This window comes from Xiphophorus hellerii, chromosome 19, assembly GCF_003331165.1.
Source record: "Xiphophorus hellerii strain 12219 chromosome 19, Xiphophorus_hellerii-4.1, whole genome shotgun sequence".
Taxonomy (NCBI): domain Eukaryota; kingdom Metazoa; phylum Chordata; class Actinopteri; order Cyprinodontiformes; family Poeciliidae; genus Xiphophorus; species Xiphophorus hellerii.
The window spans coordinates 12,054,109-12,078,619 of NC_045690.1; the positions used below are offsets into that span (position 1 = coordinate 12,054,109).

The 24,511-nt window shown below is 38.5% G+C and overlaps 4 protein-coding genes across 4 annotated transcripts; all 4 read left to right on the forward strand.

Annotated features, from left to right (window-relative positions):
• The first annotated feature begins 410 nt into the window (after positions 1 to 410).
• On the forward strand, positions 411 to 6,288 carry lrrc74a (leucine rich repeat containing 74A). Its single transcript, XM_032546715.1, has 13 exons — positions 411 to 704; positions 1,538 to 1,713; positions 1,789 to 1,896; positions 1,991 to 2,084; positions 2,211 to 2,260; positions 2,340 to 2,421; positions 2,505 to 2,590; positions 2,667 to 2,861; positions 2,940 to 3,035; positions 3,578 to 3,721; positions 3,895 to 3,999; positions 4,410 to 4,495; positions 4,957 to 6,288. The coding sequence occupies exons 1-13, from the start codon at positions 596 to 598 to the stop codon at positions 5,564 to 5,566; spliced, it is 1,941 nt and encodes a 646-aa protein (XP_032402606.1). The 5' UTR covers positions 411 to 595; the 3' UTR covers positions 5,567 to 6,288.
• Positions 6,289 to 6,531: 243 nt separating this feature from the next.
• olfm4.1 (olfactomedin 4, tandem duplicate 1) lies at positions 6,532 to 8,965 on the forward strand. The gene is made up of 5 exons (XM_032546668.1): positions 6,532 to 6,660; positions 6,750 to 6,917; positions 7,491 to 7,703; positions 7,790 to 7,935; positions 8,013 to 8,965. Exons 1-5 carry the CDS (start codon positions 6,607 to 6,609, stop codon positions 8,845 to 8,847), a joined length of 1,416 nt encoding a protein of 471 aa, XP_032402559.1. The 5' UTR covers positions 6,532 to 6,606; the 3' UTR covers positions 8,848 to 8,965.
• Positions 8,966 to 10,964: 1,999 nt separating this feature from the next.
• On the forward strand, positions 10,965 to 13,651 carry olfm4.2 (olfactomedin 4, tandem duplicate 2). Its single transcript, XM_032546632.1, has 5 exons — positions 10,965 to 11,091; positions 11,175 to 11,342; positions 11,429 to 11,641; positions 11,851 to 11,992; positions 12,723 to 13,651. Exons 1-5 carry the CDS (start codon positions 11,032 to 11,034, stop codon positions 13,517 to 13,519), a joined length of 1,380 nt encoding a protein of 459 aa, XP_032402523.1. The 5' UTR covers positions 10,965 to 11,031; the 3' UTR covers positions 13,520 to 13,651.
• An 808-nt stretch (positions 13,652 to 14,459) lies between these two features.
• rps6kl1 (ribosomal protein S6 kinase-like 1) lies at positions 14,460 to 24,237 on the forward strand. Its single transcript, XM_032548024.1, has 12 exons — positions 14,460 to 14,575; positions 15,985 to 16,104; positions 16,271 to 16,445; positions 16,671 to 16,795; positions 17,472 to 17,564; positions 18,501 to 18,548; positions 19,488 to 19,620; positions 19,700 to 21,103; positions 21,607 to 21,696; positions 21,836 to 21,918; positions 22,009 to 22,104; positions 22,491 to 24,237. The coding sequence occupies exons 3-12, from the start codon at positions 16,310 to 16,312 to the stop codon at positions 22,599 to 22,601; spliced, it is 2,319 nt and encodes a 772-aa protein (XP_032403915.1). The 5' UTR covers positions 14,460 to 14,575; positions 15,985 to 16,104; positions 16,271 to 16,309; the 3' UTR covers positions 22,602 to 24,237.
• Positions 24,238 to 24,511: the final 274 nt, after the last annotated feature.

Consider the following 24,511-nt stretch of genomic DNA (forward strand, 5'->3'; position numbering starts at 1 on the left):
AAATAACATATTAAAGACAACCTGAAGAATTTGTTAAGCAGATTAAAAATAAAAATTGAATATGTATTAAATAGGATTTAGCTAAGTTTAATTAAAGGAGTGTCAGGTTTTCAGGAAGGAGAAAGGTTAGGAGAAAAGGGTTTTGGATTGTTAAATCATAAGCTAAGGTGTTCAGTGGGCCATAAGAAAACACTATTTACTGGGGACATGCAGGTTAGAGCATAACCTCAATATCTATGGCTTTTAATTAACCAAACAACTGCTACAAACATTATGGTAGACTAATTCAACTCCTAACTCCCTAACTCCTTTGAGGCTTTTTTTTTTTTTACTTTTAACTATAAATACCATATATTAGAAAACATGAACTTGCTGCTTTGCTTTGAAATGCCAACAGTTAGTATTGCAGGAAGAGAATGGGAACCAAGCTGATGCATAAATTGTTAATAGCTCTCTGCATGACACATAATCTCAAGGGTAGAATTACATTCTGGACGTAACTAGCCTATGGTTTTTCCCAGTACAAACTCTTGCAAAAGAAATTAAAAGGTTGTTAAAGGGAAGTATACCACATTAGCTTGGATGTAAAGCTCTAATGTCAATACCCTCCTTTGAAGAACTAAGTTTGAAAGATGAAGACTGTCTTTCACCTATTGAGTCACAAGCCACAGACACTGAGTCTGACCAAGAATTGGAGTCCGATGGTGAGTTTCTGAAATTGCTTTTGTTTTTGAAAAAGCTTTCACTGCTATGAAACAATAGACTTATGGGCTGCCTTTCAGGTTAGTCTCAATACATTCGAAAATCATTTTACAAAAATAATTTATTATTGTAACTAAGTACAAAAGTGGAACTGTGCTCCAAATTTTATTTCAAGTGTTTATATTAGGTAGAAGATGAAGATTAAGACCAATAAATAGAAATGTTTTCACACAGAAATGTATTTTGGCTTACATAATCATGGGGAAGATATTTCACTGACACTCACCCCAAAGAGGAGAAAGCCACAAAAGTTATTGCTGTGGAATTGCTGCATCCAAGCATTTTGCTGAAATGTCAAGAGGAAGGAAAAAGTGTTAGAAAAAATGTTCACAAACAATGGAGAGTTACAAATATTCACAAGGCATGGGCTGCACCTGGGCTACAACTGTTACAGTTCCATAGTGCACAGATACAGTAATTCATACAAAAGGAGCTCCTACCAAAAATTAAAAGCACTATACATTACTTAGATGTACTACAGAAGTCGGGCATTTATCTATTAAAGATTATAATTTTTGGAAAAAGAAATAAAAGAAGAAAAAAGAATGTTATTAACTGTAAGCTGAAATAAACAACACTAACTGAAATAAAAAGTCAAACAAGACTATAGAAATTGCGAATTTTACTTTTCACTGTCATTTGTGGAAAATTAATTTAAGATGCACCTGAATATATTAAAGAAAAAACATCCACATTTTCAAAGGTGCTCCTGAGTGACAGTCTCCACATGAAAGGGTTCGCTGGTACTTACTGTGTACATTTCATTTAAACTCAGGGAAAAAGAAATTCAGCAAACACATGTCTATTGCTGAGGTGTACATGGAGGCCTGCAAACTGGTGGGTGTGGTTCCAGTTTCCCACTTCATTCGAAACCATAGCTCCCCAACAATGACACTCACCTACAATGGCCTCGGACCGTTAGGTTGCAAAGCACTCGCTATTGCTTTGGTGGTGAGTTCAAAATGAAATTTCACATTGTCACAAAGTTTTTGAAAAGATAAATCTGATGAGCTGCATTTATTCCAGTCTGATGTGCACATCAGGACTCTTGAGCTGGCCTATAATGATATTCGAGCTGAGGGGGTCAAATATCTGGCAGAGCTGCTGAGGGCTAATTTTACCATCCAGCATCTGGTATGTAAAAATTCAAAAACAAACCACTAGAGGGTACAAAAAAGAAAGAAAGAAAAAAAAAAGAATTTCTTAAAACAATTAGTTTTTGTTTCAGGATTTATCCAACAATCATGTGAAATCTGAAGGAGCTGAGCATGTAGCTAAAATGTTGATGGACAGCATTTCTTTAAAGTCCATTAAACTTTCAGGTAATTTGGACTTACATTAATTTGTGTGTGTTTTTGTTGGAGGCTTATGTGAAAGGAAACATTTCTACGACTAATATTGAGAGAAAGTTTATTAATTTACTAATTTAGCAGTTTATTTATTTTCAGGAAATGGATTCGCAGATGATGATGCTAAGCATTTCACAGAAGCACTGTCAGTAAGTTGGCAATAAATGAATAAAACAAATTTTTGGTTGTTTATTAAAATGATCACATTCCGTTTACATCTGCTTTTAGACCAATTCCAGAATAAAGGATCTGGACCTGAGTCATAATAAGTTTTGTGGAAAAGGAGGAGAATATCTGGGACAGCTGCTGGGTATGGTAAAGTACATGTGTCTAATTTATAGTGGTTAGAAAGTTGACAAGAATACAGAAAAGAAATCCCACTAACTTCAACAGCAAACAACGAAGGCGTGGAAGTTCTGGATCTCAGCTGGAATCACCTTAGAATGAAAGGGGCTGTGGCTTTTTCTGCTGGTCTTAAGGTTTGACTAAATAACAAACAGCATTTCCTTTCTGATCAACCATTATAAAAGATCTTATTCCATTTTATATTTCTAGGTGAATACGATGCTGAAACATCTCGACTTATCGTGGAACGGTTTTGGAAATGAGGGAGCCTTAGCCATGGGCGAGGCCCTAAAATTCAACAACACTCTGGTGCATCTAAATCTCAGCAACAACTGCATCACCAATGAAGGAGTCAGTATGCTCTGCAGAGGTCTGGATTACAATGAAACGCTACGAGTCCTCCTGGTGGGTTATCTGACTGGGTTAATTTGGCCAGATTGGAGATGCACTGTAGGATGATGTTTTGTTCCTTTACTCCTGCAGCTGGCTTATAACGCTGTAACAGTAGAGGGAGCTCTTGCCCTGGTAAATGTGGTGAAGAACACACCAAAAACGGCTCTGGAGCAGATCAACATATGTGTGAGTGATTCCGACTCTTTTATGTTAGATGACCTAATAAGATTTACATTTAGAGAAATTTTCAAAAGAATTCATAACCCTTGATTATTATTATTATTATTATTTCTTTTTTTTTAAATTAGGTTACAGCTACAAACTTCAGTGTTCAGTTATAATTTTTTAATAAACATAAAAAAATTAAGGCCCTAAAATTTGACAACTTAATTTAGTAATTAACTGACAGCTGAAGCTGAATTCTTTGCACTGGGTTTTATTTTGGAATATCAGAATAAAGTGCACAACACATTTCTCAGATTTTTAAAAAAGAATTTCAAGACTATATCAGCTTCATGCCACTTCGCATCTATGCACTACTTTGTGTTGTTCTATTAAATAAAACACCCATGGAATCCATGCAATTTTGTGGCTGTAGCATATGTGAAGGGTGCTGTACTTTTTATGGCGTATTAGCTTAGCAGAAAAGGTTTAGGTTCAAGTTAATGAAGTAAATGAAAATCACACACAAAATACATTTCTGTCCATTGTGTCTTTCGTCTGAACAGAATGTTCTGGTGAATGAGAACTTTGTGAATCTTTTGGAACTGACGTGTCAGGAGCATCCTGGTTTGGATGTGCAGTATGAAGGGGTCGGAGGTTTTGTAGCTCAAAAACCACCCAAACGCATTGATCCAATGAAAGTCATTCAGGTTGGCTGCAGTTTGTTTTAAATAAGAGTCTCTACAAACTTTGCATGATATTAGTTTTTGAAAAAGTATGTTAATTTAAAACGTAACAAAAAAAAACAAACAAAGTTACACAAAAATACATATTTTGATGCTACTAAAATCATTAAAGCCCTTTCTCCTATTATTTCTGGCAGGATTATCTTGATAAACGTAAACTGCGTTTATGGGACTTCTTTCGGAATATTGACAAAGATGGCACCATGCGAGTACCTGTCACTGACTTCAGGAAAGCAGTTCAGGTTTCCAAGCCCATTATGTAATAAATCACATGCAACAATAATGTGGCAGATTAATAAATTATTGTCCAACAGCCTTCAGTTATACTTCATTTTGCTTAGAGCAGGTAGACCTTTCTTGTATTTAAATGGATTGAGCAGCAGTTTGCTTGGCTTTCTGAAAGCTTTTTCTGATATAATCCCATTTAAACATTGTTGGTTGAAACTGAAAAGGTACATTGAAAGACATTTGAAAAGTCAGGCAAATCTATGCATTAAATGATTGCACTGAATTTTGTCTCTTTTGGAGTAATGCATCAGATAATGAAATATGCTCATGATATCTCCTTATAACATTTGTGTGTGTGTGTGTGTGGGGGGGTGGGTGTGTGGGTGTGTGTGTGGGTGTGTGTGTGTGTGTGTGAAACTTTTAGCAATCAAGCATTCCTTTGAGTCGATTTCAGATCGAGGAGCTGATTCACAGACTTGATCGGGGCCGAACGGGAATGGTAGATTACAGGTGAGGTTATCCTACCCTGATTATGTTCACTGAAAGGTTTTATTAACTGTGTAACAGTGTGTAGACGTCTGAGGAATAATGAGGTTTATTGCTGTTTGAAGACAACATGATTTAGATATCAAATATAAATGACATCACATGTTCAACAATCATGTTGACATGCAAAAGTACCTGCTCCCGTGGAGGTTTTTCACATTCAATTTATCTGCCCAGAGCCAGTCCAAGATTATATGAGGCCCTAAACAGAATTCAATTTGTGGGTCCCTCCTTTATTTGAACCCAACTACCATCACAACATTACTAATTTGTGGACAACAAAAATCTTTAGAGATCAAAAATAAAAATAAACTAAAAAGAATTACATTGTGCAATGCAGTGTGAATGGTGTAAGCTGAATATTTTTTGTGAAAATTGTAGAGTGGTAGTTAGATTGTTTTTAATGTATTTAATCTTTCTTTCAGGGGACTGGCAGATACAAGAAAACAGATGGTGAGAGATCACCGTCGTCAGCTGAAGAAGGTGGAGTCCCGCCAGAAGAAAGAAAAGCAGAAGAGTGACCGTATACTGAAGACCTTCCAGACGGCAGTGGAAGCTGTCACACCACACAGCTCCATGATCTTCTCCCCAGGAGGCGCCAAGGAAGATTCAGGTGGCCCCCAGCCCTTTTCTGCTACCCCTCTCAGTTCCTGGCACCACATCGTCATGTCAAACAGCAGTCGCTACTCTGTCACTAATATGAGCGGCGACCATGTTCATCTGCCCATGTTGGGAGGAACCTCCCCTTACCGTCCCACCAGTTCTCCAGCGATGCGGTCCTACTCTCAGCCCAACCTCCTGGTTGCCTCCTCCAACTCTCCAACAAGCAAATCCATCTCTGCTCAGGGCGTTCGCTCCGATCTAGAGACGGATTACAGCAAGCTAAGTCCTACTGGCAACAGCCTGACCAGGTCCAGGCCTGCTCTAAACACACAGCAGCTAGAGAGTAAGGCAAAAACTAAGAAATTAAAGAAACAAAAAGTGAAGAAGCACGGTGTCAAAGACTCACAGAATCCAACAAAAAGCATCAAGTAACACTGGCTGTGTAATAATAAAAATCTTTTACTAAAGCTAGAAAAATTTGCATTATACAATGCAGTGTGAATGCTGTAAGCTAAATAATTTTTATGAAAATTGCAGATGCATAAGAAGTCAGGATAGCAGAAATGCGAGAAATAGGCAGAAGCAGAAGAATGAAGCAAAAGCCTGCAAAATGTAAATAGAAATACTGAAGGAGTGAAAACTTTCAGTGAATGCAAAAATCCCAGTATTAGAAATTTGTTCAGAATACTCTTTACAAAGTTAATTGTAAGGTCACAACAGTTTATAGGCTACAATAAGCTAAAAGGCTGAAGCTAGCTGAAATACAAATGATAGCCTCTAGGACTAGCATCTTGACCTTCAGCATTCACACTAAATATGAAGTCTTACTGAATTTCTTTGATAGTCTGCTTTACTCTGTGAAAAGTATTTCCCTGTTACAAATTTAGTCAGTTTGGGATTTCTGTCATAGTTAAATGTATCAGGTTATATAAAAATGTTGATTTCAGGCAAAGACAACCATAAGTATATACAGAATGGAGTTTTAAAATAGTCTTAAAATACAGCCATATACATAGCATTTTCTTAATCTATTGCTCTATAAATATCTTATGTCTTCTAATATTTTCATGTCTTGAATTACTTTTGTTGATTTAATTGTGTTTTCTTTCTTGGTTTTTTGAGTTCAACTAGTATTTGAGTTTTAAATTGGAATCATATTTAATGCACTTTATGAATAAACTTGCATATTTATTAAACAATATCTATTCTTTTTTTTTTTGCTTTTACTGTATGTACACTATTCATGACCTCCTCTATGGGACACCAACACATGCACAGGGATAATTTTCTGCAAACATCTGGCTATTTATTATCCGGGTGATAAACTTGACAAGAGGTGCATATTCTGTCACCAGCCTGGGACAACAATGCTGTGAACTGTGGCAGGTGTTGCATCCAGGAGTAGCTATAGGAATAGGCTATATAAATGGTGGAGAACAAGCCACCACAACCATAACGACACAGACTGCAAAATGATCAAGACTCTAATACTCTCAGCGTTGCTGAGCTCCACGGTAGCCATGGGGGTATGTACGGCAGGACTTTGAAATAATTTTTTGTACATTCCTTGATTTAGACATGTGCTGATCACTGTTTCCTCCAATCCCCATCTCAGGGTGTTGGCCTGTGGAGTGCAGAGAGTTTAAGGAATGAGACAGGAGGTGAGGAGAGGTGCACCTGCAATGCCTTCCTGCCCAGTTCAACCTTTCCTGTCAGTGATCTGGTGGTGGTGGAGCAGACTGCTGTTGAGATCTCAAACAAGCTGAAACTGGAGATGGGCAAGGTACTAAGGAGCATGTGTGATGTGTTAACCAGGGCCTTGCGAAAGTATTCACATCTCAAATGTTAATGTATTTAGTTTGGATTTTATAAGCTAAACCAACTCCAAGGAGAGCTTATTGTGAACTGGAAGGATAAGGACACAACCTTTTCAAAGATTTTTACAAATATAAATATGAAGAGTGTGGTGGTCAGATAACTGGAAGAAAACATGTCAGAGGATGCAAAAGACTTGAGATTGTGGTAAAGGTTCATCCAAGCTGGACAATACAGCCAGAGCTACAAAGTTATGCCCAAATCAAAGTCCATTACTAAATCAAACTGAGAATGAGAGTCAAGATTTTAACATTTCAATTTACAGGTACACTTTATCCAGACTTAGAGCTTGATTTATTTTGCAAAACGAATGGACAAAGACTTGGGTTTAGATGTACAAAGCTGGTAAAAACATAACTAAAAGGATTTGCAGCTGTTATTATTTTAAATTAGGCGTATGAATACTTTTGCAAGGCATTGTAACTTTTTAGTGATGAAGAAGAAGAATCCCTAAATTTGCACTGAAATCTGTTATTTTCAGGTGGAGGAATATGAACTTAAGATTACACAGTACACAGAAAAGATCATAAAGCTGACGGTGAAAATCGAAACAATGGAAAAGAATCCTGATGACTACAATGAAGCCGACTTTGAAGAGATAAATGTGCAGATTAAACAAGTAGAGGCTCTGATTGTAGAGCTGCAACTCTCCATCAATGCTTCGGTCGTTGTCTTTGAGTCCCTGCATGTACAGGTGAGTCATCAGCCGTAGACACACAGAAGGTCACCTGGAAAAAAATTAAGTCTTTGACTAACACAAAAGCATGTGTTATCTTACAGGTAACTATCATGTTGGTCACCCTGGACAGACTGGAGAAGACTTATGACAAGAATTTGGTGCTTTCAACTCGCAGAGAGTACTTAGAGGTGCAGTTTCAGCTCGAGGAATGTGAGAGACGCCACCAGGAGCTCTTCAACCCCAACATCGGTGAGCTGATTCACACAATCACATGAGATGGAAACAATCACTAAACTCATATAACTGACTGTTCTCTTTCTTCTCCGGTTCTTGTGCTAACTCTGGCCTATTGAGGGTCAGCAAGCCTGTGGTGAGCCATCTGAATGCCCAGCTAAATGCCGGCTACTATTATGGAGGCTGGGGGAAAGATTCAAACCCTATTTCTGACAGAGAGTCCATGTACTGGTACGCTGGTTACTCTACCACTTCCATGACGGACATCCGGTTCTACACTAACTACAAGAACCTTATTCTGAGAACCCCTTTTCTCCATCACACCCTGTCCAGTAGTTGGTATGGCACCGGGAACAATATTATAATGCGTGATAACACTCTGTATTATCAGATAAATAGCCCATTTGGACTAGCTAAACTGAATTTTACCACCATGAAATATGAGTCCAGGGTGATTTCCAAGGCCTCCTCCAGGTTCTCATACAGCAGCTCCGCCAATCAGAACTTTGACTTTGCTGCAGATGAAACAGGATTGTGGGTGACCTACGCTACTGAAGAGTCCGGGGGTCGGGTGGTCATAGCTAGAATAAACGAGGCCTCCTTTGGGATTGAGGAGGAATGGCTGACCAGTGTTTATAAGCCAGGTGTTACTAATGCCTTCATGATCTGTGGTGTTTTTTACGCAGTCAGAACAGTGGACACCCTAACTGAAGAGATATTTTACAAGTACAACACTAAAACTAAACAGGAGAGCTACATTAGTATTACCTTTGAGAGGTTTCAAAACAGGTATACAAACTTGGATTATAATCCTACTGACCAGAAGCTCTACATGTACAATGATGGTTACTATGTGAGCTACCATCTCTGGTTTAACAACACAGTTGAAGCCACAGTGGCGCCACTGGTGTTACTGGTGACTTAAACAACTTTCTCTCCTTGATAGAGAAATGTGATATGAATGATTAATGAATTTCTCCTTCTCCTTTTTCTTGTACCATCCCTTTTCTTGACTGCTAATAAACGATTTGAAGCATGCAAAAGGTGTTGTGTCATTTGGTTATTCAACTGTTTATCGGTTTTCTGCTAGAAGTAAGACAAATAATTTATAAAATTAAATCAAAATCTAATGAAACCAATTAAATGTTCTGTAATTGAAATTTTATGTACTATCAACAACACTTATGCAACAGTTTAAGGTGTAAGTTAAAGTCTGTTGTGAAGGCAAAGGAAATTTGTACTGTGAATGTTGACCAACACATATCAATAGAAACCGTCAAAGCATAAAAATTAATCTTAATTTCAAGACAGTGTCAGTGTCCTTTGATTTTGTTCTTTCCCTGGATCTCTTTGGCAAACAAAAATCCTCTTTAAAAGATTATCAAAGAAATATTATACTAATATTATAACCATTTTCTTTTCAAATTTTCTTCAGGAAAGCTGTTAAATTCACTTCCGACCTTGCATCATAGATATTCACACCTTTTCTAAAATCCCTTAATGTTTCTCCCACTAAGTAAGTTTTTTTTCTGCATCATATGTCTATAGGATTTTTTAATGTGATATAATCTCAGTTTGGGAGTATCAAAAGTCAGTAGTGACATCAATTTGGACTTTTTTGTGTATAGTCATCAAAAGTTAGATTTTATCTTTTCAAACTTTACATGAAAATTAGTATTTGTATATTTAATCAAAAATCAATCTATACAAACAATATATAACATTAAAAGACTACATTTTGAAGGGATTTTTGATAGTAAATAAATCAACAAATATAGAAATGAAATTATAAATTTGAGCAAATTTGAAAAAACTATTTAATAGCAATAAATAGTGCCTCAACAAAATGCCAAAGGTCAGTTGTTTCTTTGCCATTAGTACATTTTAGCAGCATGTATGCGACTTTGATTGACAGCCCTAAGACCCTCTTACTCGCTCTGATTGTTTACTTTTGGTTGGGACAAATTGGGAGAGGTGCATTTCTTCAGATGGCAATAGTAGCTCAGGGAGGAAGTGGAGGAGCCTGATCTTTACACAGATTATCTGTCTCACACTGTCATGACGTGGTGGCAGTTTTAACAAATATATAAATAAAAAAAATAAAAAAAAAACATATTCTTGGAAAAATTTGATACTGTAGCTTTAAAGAAAAAAAGGAGTAAAATTTACCAATAATACCCAACTATACCAGCTAAAATGAAATATAAATTAATATTTAAAGCATCTGATGGCGTTTAATCATTTCTAATTTAGCCGAAGTTACAGGATCCCGTTTTTGCACACCATCAGCCCCTGAATACAGAAACAGATTCGATGTTGCTGAAATGTGCTTTTAAAATAGACTTGAATGATTGACTGATTTACTTGGGAACAAAAAACATGTCAAAGTTTATTATGTTTAAAATGGCATTACTTTAGAATCCTTTTTTGCAATTAAATCTAGCTTTGCACAAATAAAGTTATGCAGTACATTAAAGTTATACAGTGAACAAAATGTTTTATTTTTCTTTCTCTGAGTTACATTTTCGAAATTGCAAATTGAACCACACATTAAAAAAAAAAAGCTAAGCACTGACTATCCTCCAAGCTGAAACTTTCTGAGGTGGTGCTTCAATAAACAGACCATAAAAAGTTTTAGCTGTCATGACAGATGACCAATTCGCTCTCCATGTTCAGTTCAAACCTTGCGCTGGCAAAAAACCACCTGACTCAGAAAGCAAACAAGAACACTATCACTATCTATGACTAGAAATGAACTAATGCTGTCTAAACACGCCTTTGCTCCACCAAATACAAATACTCAGTTCAATAAAGGAATCATAAAAAGTGCTTTATGATGTTACCACATGTGGTGATTTTCTCATCCACATGTGGTGATTTTCTCATCCACATCCTATTTGGGTCTTATACTCTGGATTCCCAAGACTTTACTGCATTGTGTGTAAACAAAGACGATCACAGGCTGCTTGTAAATGAGCATCTGCTTGATTGCTGAATCCGTTAATAACCATGTGAAAAGAGAAGGTGTTCGCAATGATCTGATATGAGCAGTCTTTAAAAACTCCAACAAAGTCTGAAAAGACATTTGAGAGGTGAGGTGAGGTGAGTCATGATGCTGTTGGTTCTAGTTCTGCTCCTCAGCGCCTCTAGTCCTGCTTTGGCCTGGATCGTAAGTAGTCTTTATTTCTATGACGTCTTCATGGTATAATTTGTGGTTATTCTAATAAATGTACATTTCAAATTCATTTTTAGCCAGTGCAAGACTGGGAGTCTGGAAATGTGACGACTTCTGTGGATTCATCTGGTCAGTGCATCTGCCATGTTTTCCTCCCTGACACCACCTTCCCCGCAGACCGCGTTGAGCACATGCAGCAAGTCAGCAAAGATCTGATCCTGGAGGTTGAAATCCAGAAGAATAAGGTGTGTGTTAGGGATAGGATGAAGAATAAAAACTAGAAACGTGCAATATGATTAAATCATGTTATAGCTGCTCTTGTCTTTTTCAGATGGTGAAGTACAAGGGCAAACTGGTGATTTATCTTGAAGAACTGAAGCAACTGGAGGCAAGATTGGCCATCCTGGAAAGCAGTCCCGATGATTACATCAAACTGGATTTTGAGATGCTCAGGATTGAACTCAGAGAGTTTGAGATGCTGGTGTCTCAGCTCAAAGACTCGCTCAACTCTTCTTCGCCCCTGTTCAACAGTCTGTACATTGAGGTAAAACACAAATTGTACAAATCTTCTTAGATTCTCAGGATACATAAATATTGAATCCTGTAGCATCTTACAAATAAATCTACAAAAGTATTGGACATTGGATTACAACCAGCAACCTTTGTATTGAAATACAACTCCTCTCAAGACTTGACACCCTTTGGTAGAGTTCCTTCCCACATGCAATAGTTTTCTTATTATTCTGTCTCCAGATCCACAACATGACGCTCCTTGTGAACCAGCTGGAGACTTATGATAAGAGCAACCTGGAGGTGATCCGACATCAGTTTGCCAAGCTGCAGATGAAACTAGAGGAGTGTCAGAAGGACCAAGATATAATCAAACCAGATATCGGTAAGAGGGCTGCCTAACATGATCAATAACAATTTGTACTTCAACAGCTAAAAATGCATCTTCGTAAATAATAACATTATTGATTCAGAAAACGTCCATCATATTGCTGTTATTATATATCGAGATATATTTTAACCACCCATTTCCATTAGTTTTGACAGTTATTGCTTGCTGCTCATGAAAAGCCAAGTTTCAGTTCCTTAGAAAATTAAAACATTATCTAAAGTATGATCAAATTAAAAATAAATTTTAATGCAGTGTCCAGCAGGAGAGAAAGAGATAAAGGTAATTGCTGAGGAGACTGGCAGTACTCAAAGTGTAAATTCAAAGTTTAAGTTGAATGGAAGAAAAACTGTGTAAAAAGGTTTACAAACAGCAGGGACAATTACTCGCTGCTTTTAAAGCAACCTGGACAATCTATAGGCCTCATCATTGTCACTTCCATGCCATGGCACATGAAGCAGAATTTCATCTAAGAAATACTCATTAATGAAAGAGTTTCTCTTGCGTGTCCTACATTTTTCAGTAGAGCAATTCTGTTAAAAACTCCATTCATAGTGGTTCTACTGCAAATTTAAATATTCTTAGATTTTTTTTTTTTTTACTGTAACAGTAATGATCAAATATCACACTACTTGATTTTCTGAAATAAACATTTTTTGATATTCTAATTTACTGAGATGGAGCAGCATTGCCAACATCCTTTGTGTTTTTTTTTTTTCTTTTTCAGGAAGCTGCAATCACACGGGAATCTTAAGCTTCAGCAATCCATTGGTGGTGCAATTCAATGCTCATCTCAGTTCAGGTTACGTGTACGGTGGGTGGGGGAAAGACTCCAAGCCTATCCGAGGTTATGAGAACTTGCACTTCTACGGCGCGTACACCAGTCCTGGGAGTGTCTATGACTTTTATTTTTACTCCAACTATGAAAATCTGCTCTTGAGGAAGAACTACAAAAGAATTACCCTTCCTACTGATTGGGTGGGTGTTGGCAACAACTACATAGTGCACAGTAATTCAATTTACTACCAGCACAACACCCCTTTCAGCATGACCAAATTTAATCTGACCTCTTCCACGTATGACTACAGAGTAATTTCTGGCGCAAGTACAAGTTTCTCTTATGCTTACTCGGCCAGTCAGAACCTGGACTTTGCAGCTGATGAAACAGGATTGTGGGTAATGTATGCTTCGAATGGGAACAAGGGAAAAATTGTCATTGCTAAAATAAATGAAAACTCTTTTGGCATTGAGAATACGTGGCATACTGGTGTATACAAACAGTCAGCTGGCAATGCTTTCATGATCTGTGGAGTGATGTATGCCAGCAGGACGGTGGATGTCAACACTGAGGAGATATTCTATGCTTACGACACCAAGACCAAGCAAGAGAGAAACCTCAGCATCCAATTCAAGAAGTTCCAGAATTCATACACCAACCTGGACTACAACCCCTCTGATCAGAAGCTCTACATGTTCAACGATGGCTATTATGTGACATACAATGTGAAATTTAACAAAGAATGATTCAACATGGGTTCGATCCTTGTATTGTGATTGATATGAGTGATCTGCAGCCACTTTTAGTCCTTAGATCTCTATAAAACCTTCATAGATTTTCCCCTGCCATTTCCTGAATAAATCAAACTGAAGCATCCACATTTTGTCAGTTGTGTTCTGTATGTTATATATGACAGTATTAGGGGTTATGTTTTATGCCACAGGTAATATTGCAACTATTTAGATCCAAAATGCATGACACATGATAATCAAATCAGAGGTGTCCAATGAAACAGTCTCTATCTAATGTGATAAACACATTGAAAAATATATCTCTTGCTGATAATCTGCTGTGGTTGTTGTTTCTCAAGTAAATTCAGAAATGATAAATGTCTGTTCAAGTAAATTCGGAAATGATAAATGTCTGTTTTTGTTTAATTAAAGGGAAAAGTCTTCATATGACACAAAAATAGTCGCTGAAGGATTCATTTAAGATTGATAATCCTTGTATTTTTGTGGATAAGGTTGCAGGATCAGATTTCGGAGTCATGCTGCTGCGCCTAACCCCTTTCTGTGAACCTGCCCTCCCCTAGGATGCATGTGTGGTTGGGGGTGACTCCTCTTTGTGCTGTTAGTTGGAGCCTGACTCCCTCTGGTACTGAGCACCGATGCTGATATTTAAGTAGGATGAGGGGGAGTAAATCCCACCTTTAAAGTCCACAGCAGAGAAAAGCCAAACATGGTAACTATTATTTCAAGTTAGCGGCGGGATTATAGGGTGAACACTGAACTCCATTGTTACAATAAATCAGAGCTGATATGGCCTCTTCGGTCTATACACTCAAACAGCACTGTCTCTTTAAATCTTTCACAGTCTATGATGAGGAGTGGGGGGAAGCGAGTGCCTTGTGTGAAATGGTACCCTTAAATGACATCATGCTCAGCCAATCAGCAGCCGCGGCTGAGCTCCCTCCTCCTCTCCTGCTCAGCAGGATGAGTATGTTCCTCCTGCTGTTGATCCGGGTTGCTTCTGGTGCTGATGCTGCTGTTGGGTCGCAGAGTCCAGGCCATGCTTACATTACGGTAGGTACAGTCTGTCTTATATCTGCATGCACACTTGTCTTCTGTTGTTTTAGTGTAATTATGGGTGATGATACATTGCTAGCTCACTGGCTGTGAAAGTCCAGGTTGAGGGGATGATGGATACTGATGGAGGACACTTAAGATGGCTTTTTGTGTTTCCTAATGTCGCTGAAGATGTTCTGCTCTGATGACAGAGACTGAATGTCTGCATCTGAGATGCCAGAGGCTCAGTTGTAGTTAAAACATTGGGAGAAAACTGACATTATTTCATACAGTGCTCTTTTAGCTGTAGCCCACAATGCCATGCAGAGTGCCTTACAAAAGTATTTCTGGCACTATGTCACATTTTGTTACACCTACAAGATTTAATAGATTTTAAGGTGACTGACTAAAACCTAGTTGTGAATATTTGTGAAGTGGATGCCTTTCATGTTTTACAAATTAAAATGTGGGGTGCAAATTTGTTCAGGCCCTCTTAGTAAATACTTTACTAAGTATTTACTAAGTAAATACTTAGTAAATACTTACTAAGTATTTACTTAGTAAGTAAGTAAATACTTACTAAGTAAGTAATAAAACACATTAAAAAAAGAAAACAAAAAAGGAAAAGGACTCAACGGTGGCAAATTCACACCACAGAAAACAAGATTAAAACAATCTAAAGAATTGTTTTAATCTTTAGATTAAACTCTTTTACAAAAGAGTTTCAGCTCTTTTGTGTATAGAGCTGAAACTTTTACAAAAGTTTCAGCTCTAAGTCTTTTGGTGTATGTTTCTATTATTTTCGAACATTCAGAGACTAAATTCTTTTGTCATTGATTTACAGAATAGCTCATGTTTGAAAAGTCTGGATGGATAGCATCTGCAAATATAAATTTTCTTGCTACATACTCTCAATTTCATTCAGGTCTGGACTTTGACTAGGCTGCTGGGTTTAGATTAAATTTGATTAGATATAAACCAATCTGTCAGTGGTCATATATTTAGTGTTTCCTGCTGGGAGATGAACATTTTATATAATACCCTCAAAAATACTCTGAGATTTGTTATTGTATCATGAAAAATATACGAAAATTTAAATATATGAATATTGTGGCAAGGCAGTGTATGAAAGAGATCTCATGCATGATCTATTTCAAATGACTTGTGTATTACTGTGACTGGAAATTTACGTGGCTATGACGTGGCTCACATAGACCTGTATTTGTTGCATGCTGTTAAATTGATGTGTAAGACGTGCATTAAAAATTTCATAATGCTGATCTTACTCTAATCCATGTACATGTGTCATTTCTCTCTGTCTTTACATTTGCTCTTCTTTTTCTTTCTCTTCGTCCAAAATAGAAGACATGTCTATTTTCACTTCCTGTTCTGCTTGAGATGTTAACCGTTTGTTTCCACTGGCTCAGATGATCATGCCTTGCAACACAGACCCGAGCCCTGATTTCTCTGGGGGCAGAAACACACAGAACACAGTGACAACAGAGAGAGATGTTTCTTACTGCTGATAAGAAGACGCAGGAGCAAAGGTGACGGCCAGTTTATGGTGATTGAATACTCTGTAAAAGCAGAACTTCTCTATTATATTTATACTTACAGTCGCGACACAGTCATTTTCAGTTTGGGTTTAATTAGATAGGTTGTTCATGTCTTAATGTGTCTGCACCAACGTCCAACTATCTGTGCTGTGAACAGGCCCATCTGGACCTTGAGAGACCCAGAAGAATCTCAGAAATGGCAAAGAGAGATTACCTGGTGGAAGCTGCCAAGCAGATCCGAATGGCTTTGGACAGCGAGGTCAATGAAGACTACGAGGCGGCCTTCAGTTACTACAAGAACGGAGTGGACTTACTGCTGAATGGAGTTCAGTGTGAGTAGACGGCATGAATCATTCAACCGAGGATAGGAATAGCCGGGTTTTCACAAGGCGGGCATGTGACAGTGACATAAAAAAGAGCAGGAAGTCAGAAGGCAAATGCTAAGCACAGGTTCATTTGCTGGTTAAGCTTTTTTCCCCACAGAGTAAGATTTAGGATCCACAGAGCTACAGGAATTATTTTTTTATTGGTAACACAACATTGCGCTTCTTCAATAGTGGACCCAAACAAAGATAGGAGGGAGGCTGTGAAGAGGAAAACAACCCAGTATCTGAAGCGAGCCGAAGAAATCTTTATAACTCATCTGCAGGATAACCTAGGAAAAGGAGGTACTCATTTAGGGGTAAGTTAACCACCTATAGTAGCTTATCAACAAAGAACTTGATGATAAGCTGCAGACACTCAGGTACTGCAAATAACTGCAGTACCTCTGCGTCTCATATTTCTTTAAAGCATAACGTTTGAAAACTTGACTTCATCACATTTAATTAAGGAATCTAAAACCCTTTACCTAAATAGATTAAGCTAAGGGGAGCTGCAGACAGTCGTAGACATATTTTGATGTGTGCAATATCCATCACTCATCCATTTTCTGTACACCCTTGTCCCTAGTGGGGACAGGAGGGGTGCTGGTGCCTATCTCCAGCAAACGTTTCGGGCGAGAGGCAGGGTACACCCTGTCTGGTGACAGGTCACCAGTCTGTCGCAGGACAACACAGAGACAGACAGGACAAAAAACCATGCACGCACTCACACTCACACCTAGGAAGAATTTAGAGAGACCAATTTACCTGACAGTCATGTTTTTGGACTGTGGGAGGAAATGTGTGCAATATCTTAACAGAAAATACACAGAATAAATTGAAATTAGGAAAGGCAAAATTATTTGTATAGCCTAATTCACTTACATGGCAATTGAAAGTGCAAAGCTATTTCAATCACATAATTTTTGCATTAGATCAAGCATTTCCATTGTCCAATCAAGGCATTGCTGCCTTTTCTGTGGGTTTGATTCCCAGGGCTACAGCAGTCTGAGATTTCGCCCGATCCGACACCTGAGTTCTCCCGTAGAGGATCTGGAAATGTGTAAAGTGGTGGGAGTCAGCGATAAGGTAGGTACATAATCTCTCACTGTAAACCATTACAACGAAATTGTTTATTTAAATACTGTGATGTAGGTTTAAAATTTTGATTGACTCCCCAGGTAAAGATGTGCAAAATAAAACAGAAATTATATTTAAGTACATTTTGGGGGGAAACAACTCTCACATTAAATAATTATCTGTTTATAAAATCACTGGCTAATTAACAACCTTCCTTTGCCAACAGGACAGAAGAAGTTTGTTTGTGCATCTACTGAACCTTGTCTTTTGATTTAACTGTGTGTTTTGGATACCAATCTGATAAAATACTACCTGAAAATCCCCTTTTGAGTGTTCTGGTAAAGGCCACCAGATTTCTTTTATTTCTGTGTGGTGCTTTAGAGAGTCCTTGAAGCCATTTTGTGCAACAAGGTTACCAGAGCCTTTGGAATAGTAATAGACCCACAGATACTCCAGTATACTTAACAGTGATGATGAAGGACCATCGTTTGTTTCACATCAGACCCACCTAAAGTGACTGTAACTGAAAAGCCCAATTCTGCTCTCATCTCACCATATAAAAAATTGACCTTTACTGTTAAAGCATAAAGGTTTGCAGAATTTTCTTTTTTTAAATCTGCCCAACTTGAATTGAAAGTTCTCTTGTTTTTCCCTTTTTAAGAGTAATAGAGTGAGAATGGTCACTGTATTGGTAGTAATTATTCAAAGTGCCAATAAATGAAGCACCAACAATTTTGGAACAGTTATTATTTAATACAGAAATGAAGTTATGTCTTTTCCACAGGGCCAAAAACTCTGAAGGGGAGCTGTAGCTTGACATAATGAAGTTTTAAATTATCCACTGCATTTTACCGTGATTCAAAAAAATATATATATATACAGTACTGCAATAATTTACCTGCTTTTCTGTGAAAGCTTGAGAATGTTGTATTTTTTATTTCAAAGGTCCTGATTGTGCAAAGCATGGTCAACAAAGAGACGTTTGTTGTAAAGGTAAGGATGCTCTACAGAATTAAAAGCCAATAATTGATCACATCCACTTCAATATGCTACATAAAACCTACATATTCATTTTCTAGCATCGTTCCGCTGACTATTGGACACGATGAGCGGTTTTTACCTGGCAGCAGGCCTGTTCCTGTAATCAAAGCAGTCGATGGAAACTGTCTCCATCCTTTCTCCATCATCATTTCTCAGCATCAATCTGCCAGAGAGCTCTCATGATTTTAGACAGTGAAGTGCATCTTAAATTTCAGCTAAAGTAATATTTACAGTGCCCTACAAAAGTATTAATACCTTTGTCATTTTCCTTATTTTCATACAACCAAAAACTTCAGAGTATTTCATTGATGTTTCATGTGACAGGCCAACACAAAGCTGTGCATAATTATGAGGTGGAAGGAAAATAACACATGGTTTCAACGTTCTTTGCAATTATTGATCTTTAAAGTGTCACCTAACATTTGTATTGAACCTCTTTACACTCATTCCCCTTTAGTGCAACCAATTGCCTTCAGAGGTCACTTAAATATTTAAAAGACTCCACCTATGTGTAATTTAAACTCAGTAGAACTACAGCTGTTCTGTGAAGACTTCAGCGGTAAAGTCAGGTAAAGTCAGAAACAAAGTCCAATGTGGAATCTGTGGCAAAAGTTGAAAATTGATGTTCACTTTTAAACTTTCCGTTGATAAAACAAATGAAAACCATGTCTCACTTTCCTTCCTCTTCACAACTATGCACTATCTTGTATAATCCACTATTCCAATACAACACATTGAACTCTGTGATTGTAATGTAACACAATGTGAAAAAGCTCAAGTGGTTTTAATACCTTGACAAGACGCAGGTGTCAAACACTTCCAAAGTCATGAGCCAGAACGTATCTCAGAATAATTCTCTAAATAAATCATTACATGTGTGTGCTTTCACAGAGCCTTGTCAAATCTAGCTGGGAGAGCAGAGACCAAACAACCATTATTCCTCAAGGTGTGCCCTACATGGTGAAGCTGCTACGGTATTATGTCAGTGAGGATGCTGTGTACCTGCATCTGGAGCATATCAAGGGTAAAGTGGCTACATCTGGCCCTGTATTTCTTACAAGAAACATCAAAAACATAAAGGAAAACTATTTGTCTTTTCTTAGGTGGGAGGCTTTTCTCCAAGTTGCACAAACTTAGAAGTGAGAAAGCCAGGGAACACCCGGACCCATGCTTCATCTCTGGGCAGCACAACGTCAAGCTGAAGACAAGCCACACCTCACCTGCAATCAGCAGAGACTACCAGCACAACAGCAGGAGCACAGCAGCGATTCCACACAAACTAACCGACGAGAGTCCGGATACAGACTTCCCAAACTCATGGGACGAGACTCAGCAGCGACTGGAAAGCTGCGGGACTCACTCCTACATAGAGGAGACAGGTTGTCTCCAGAACACCCGATCGGCCGCGTCATTTTACACCAAGCTGGATCAGCAGACGCTGATCTCCGGCCTCACGAGGACACAGGTCAACACTCACATCCATCCACCAGCCCCTAGTTTGTGTTTGCATTCCAACGAAGCTCAGGAAAAGCCAGCTCTTCCTCTCTCTTGTGCCCGTGTCAGCCAAGCTCTCGATGTCATGTCAGAACTCCATAAAAAGAAGGCTGGGATGGGTCTCATAGAGTGCAGTACAGACTTCGAGGCAGCCTGGAAAGCTGCAGATCCAGCACACAGCTATAACAACACCAACCTCTATGCAGTGACTGGCAATAATTTGCAAAGAGCAACACCTCAGACAAATCAGATCTCGTTTAAAAGAACAGAACCTCCTAAAAGTCAAAAAGATGCTATGAGTTCCTCTCCTGCAATTCTGCATCTCCCTCTCCATTGCCAAACCCAAATCCGTGGCAGGGCATCATGGGAAACTAATGGCTCTCATCAGGGATCTTTTGTTGCTGAAAGTTCTGAAGAGATAAATGCAGAGTCGAAGGAAGAAAGCAGTCCCCTTGTAGAAGAAAGAAATGGAATGATAGTCATCAGGAGTACGGACAGAGCAGTATTTTCTGACCATGCGGACACAACCATCATCTCTGAAAGTTCATGTGATTTTCCTGCTTCTCTTTTCCACGGAAGCGTTAATACACAGGTTAAGTCATCAGGAGTATGTCAAAAAAGAGAAAATTGGCCCGGAGGTGAAAAACAGGGTATAGAAGTGGCATGTGAGGTAGTAAGCCCTGGAGGGAAGAACCTAAAAGCAGGATCATACGTAAGCTGGTTCTCTCCTGACCCATTGGGAGCCACATCCCACAGCGACAGAAAGAACCTGGAGGGATCAGAGAAGCACGAAGAAGACCAGATCATTGAGGTGGACGGCTGGTGTCACCTGCCGCGCTTTCCTGCCAAGACCTCCAGGCCTGCAGAGAAGGCCTTGCAGAGCTACTGGGGGCTTCCAGAAGGAGAGGTGCGTGTGTGGGGGGCGCAGATTCTGTTGGCCCTGGAGAGTCTACACGAGCAAGGCATCTTGTGTCGGGATCTCAACCCGAGGAACATTTTGCTCACCGGCAACGGTGAGACCAACAAGTCTTCACACCCCTGTCAAATGACCAGGTTTAAGTGATGTAAAAAATGAGACCAAGATAAATTATTTCAGAACTTTCCCTAACTTTAATGTGACCTTTGACATGTGCAACACAATAGAAAAGCAAACTGTGTGCATAATATTTTTGGTGAAGCCCGTGTTGATTCTTTTATTTGCCCACTCTTGTTTAGAAAACATCTTAAACTCACACCAGCCTTGACTATCTTGCAACAGACATTAAATCAGAAACAGGTTTGATCTCTGGCTGGGACATTGCAAAACTTTAATCTCCAGTTCTTGTTTTTTCAATTAAATTCTTACAATTATAGGATACATTAAACAAGGAAAACATTTCTGAGAAGTAATCACCTGAGTCTCACTGTTTACATCCTAATAATGAGGTGTTATAATAGGGGTGTGTAAACTTGAATGTCCGCTTCAAGTCTGTACAAAATGTAATGTGAAGTTTAACTAAGTTACATGTTTTCACAGGAAAGGTGTGTTTGACGTTTTTCAGCCAGTGGAGTGAGGTTCAGTCAGAGATTAGCTCCAAAGCCATGGAGCAGATGTACTGTGCTCCAGGTAAACACACACATCACCTTAAGCTCCAGTCTCCTTAGTCTACCCTGCCATCTAGTGGCAACAAGTCAGTGGTACTGGAGTTTTCTGAGGGAATGTTAAACATGAACATAACTAAACCCAGATCAATGTGCATTCCCAGAAATCGGAGGAGTGTCGAGGATTACAGAGGCTTGTGACTGGTGGAGTCTCGGGGCTTTGCTCTTTGAACTTCTAACAGGAATGGTGAGATGAACGCAATAAAAGTAGTGAAACTGGTTTCCGTAGCAGTTCCACATGTCGTGATGAAGCTAAAGATCTTCCCTGCTCCTCCAGCCCCTTTGGCAGCTCCATCCAGCGGGAATCCATTCCCACACCCAGCTGCTCATCCCCGACCACCTAAGTGCTGCAGCTGCGTCCCTGCTCACTGAGGTTAGAGTTCACAGTGCCTCACAAAAGTATTCACACCCCACCACTAACATTGATCTGTTTTGGGACTATAACACAGAGAAGTAGATTCCTGCTTTTAACATTTAGAGACTTAAATATTTTATCTTTTTTTTCAGTTATTTTAAAGTCTTGCCATAGATTCAGATCTGGATTGGACTAGACCATTCCAACATAAATATGCTTTCATCAAAACCATTTTTAACTCTGAATGTATGTTTGGTGTTGTTGTCTGCCCCAGTTCAAAATGATGCACCACCTCTACTGTTATCTTCAACCTTCCAGCTCAGAGTTTAAGTTTAAACTACATGAACAGTTTTGTAAGATTCTACAAAAAAAAGTGTGTAACTGAATCTTTTTTCTCTCTATAGCTACTTCAGTTTGATGCAGGTTATCGCTTGGGTTCTGGAGGTGGAGGAGTAAGCGACATCAAATGCCACCCCTTCTTCAGCGGTGTCTCCTGGAAAGCTCTGTCCTGCTAGCAGACCTCCCATCATTTGTGCCATACTGGACTTTAAAACAAACAGATCAGCTGGATTGAAACATCCTGCAATTTTACAGGAGCTTCCCAAAGAAAAAGTTAAACAAAGGTTGGGGATACCCAGTGCCTTGCAAAAGTATTCATACCACTTGAATTTTGTCACATTACAAACATCATTTCACTGGAATTTTATGTGGGAGAGTGACACAAAGTAGCACAGTTTCCAAAAAAATTACAAGATTTTAATCTGTGAATATGAAGTGTACTGATGTTTATCTCCCTGAAGTGAATACTTATAACCATATTTATTCTATAAAAAATATGGAAAATAGGCTTTGATCAAAACATGGAGTACCTGGGTCCAGTCTTCCAAGAGCTACTATCAGGAAACTTTTCACACCATCAACCTTTCCCAAAAAAAAAAACCCTAAATCAAAATATTTAATTCCCTCATCAACATGTCATTTAGCTCCGCACAGGTTTGGTAACAAAGTATGTGTGACGGAGGAGCCGTCACGAGCAGGGACTTAATTATGAGTCCGTCAGCATGCGAGCACGCCCGCACACCCCTACACACACAAATATATACATAATCGTTAACTGTCTTTTTGTTCCAGCTTAAACTGACGTGGCTCATCGTGGGTGCACACGTGGTGTTCCTGCTTCAGTTAACATATGAAGCCTAATCTGTTATTTTCAGCTTCAAACTTTTTGCCGATTCTATTATCAAGCAGGGTTGTTTCCAGGAGGGAGTAACATGATGACGTAGTGACATCATCAGAACGTACTGAGTGTTTTCTATTAAATTGAGTATTGTATTTTTGATAGCAAGTTTATTTATTTATATTTTTTTCCCCTTGGTATTTGTTACTTTGTATACCTTGAGAGTTTACTTGAGTTATAAGCAATTTTTTTTAGCTGTTTTTGCATATTTGGTCTTTCTGTAGGCGGAGCCTGTGGCTTTAAAGCCACAGGCTCCACAAGGAGTCGGTCTGTGGCTAGACTCAAGTCACCTTGAAGGTGATGCATTGAAGTCATTTTTGTTTGTCCAAGTTATAATAGAACCCCGTCACAGTATGTATTTGATTCAGGTGTGTTGGAGAAAGGATTTATCTAAAATATGCCTTGCAGTAATTATCAAGGACGGGACTTGGAACCCCTGATCTGAACCACTCCCTTGTGGCTCTGGATCCATTTACTGTTGTCCTGCTGAAAGGTGAACATTCACACCAATCTGAAATATTTTACACCTCTAATAAGTTTTCTTCCAGAATTATTCTCTGTTTAGCACCATCAATCTTCCCATCAACTCTGACCAGCTTTTCAGTCTAAGAGAAAGAAAAGCATCACCACAGCATGATGCTGCCACAACCATGAGGGGGAAAAAAATCTTCTACCAGCCACATTTCTGTTAAACACTCATCTGTGTTGATTTTTCTCATGTATATTAATTTTTGGTTGTAATGTGGGAAAATGTAAAAAATCTGATGCTTTTCCAAGGCACTGTGTTCCATAAAGGAACATATTTACTTTTTTCCCATGGGAACTCGGATGTGTTTTAATGCAATTTTGATAATTAAGTTTTACATATCTTCATAATCGCCATGCATGTGAATAAAATCCCTTTAAAATCAAAATTGTGGATGGATTTTAATTGAAAATAGCAGGAAAATAAATAATTATTTTCCTGCTATTTTTCTTACAATAGCAGGAAAATAACTGCTATTGTAACAATGAAATATCCCAGGATAAAGCAATCTATATTTTTTTTTTTTTTTGCTTCAAGAGAATTAGACAAAAAAACTAACTGAAATTTAAATGCTAATATCCACAGTAAAAGCTGAGGAGGAAAGCAGCCAAAACATTGATTCCAGTTTTACAAACTTATCAATGTGTTCAGTTTTTCTTTTC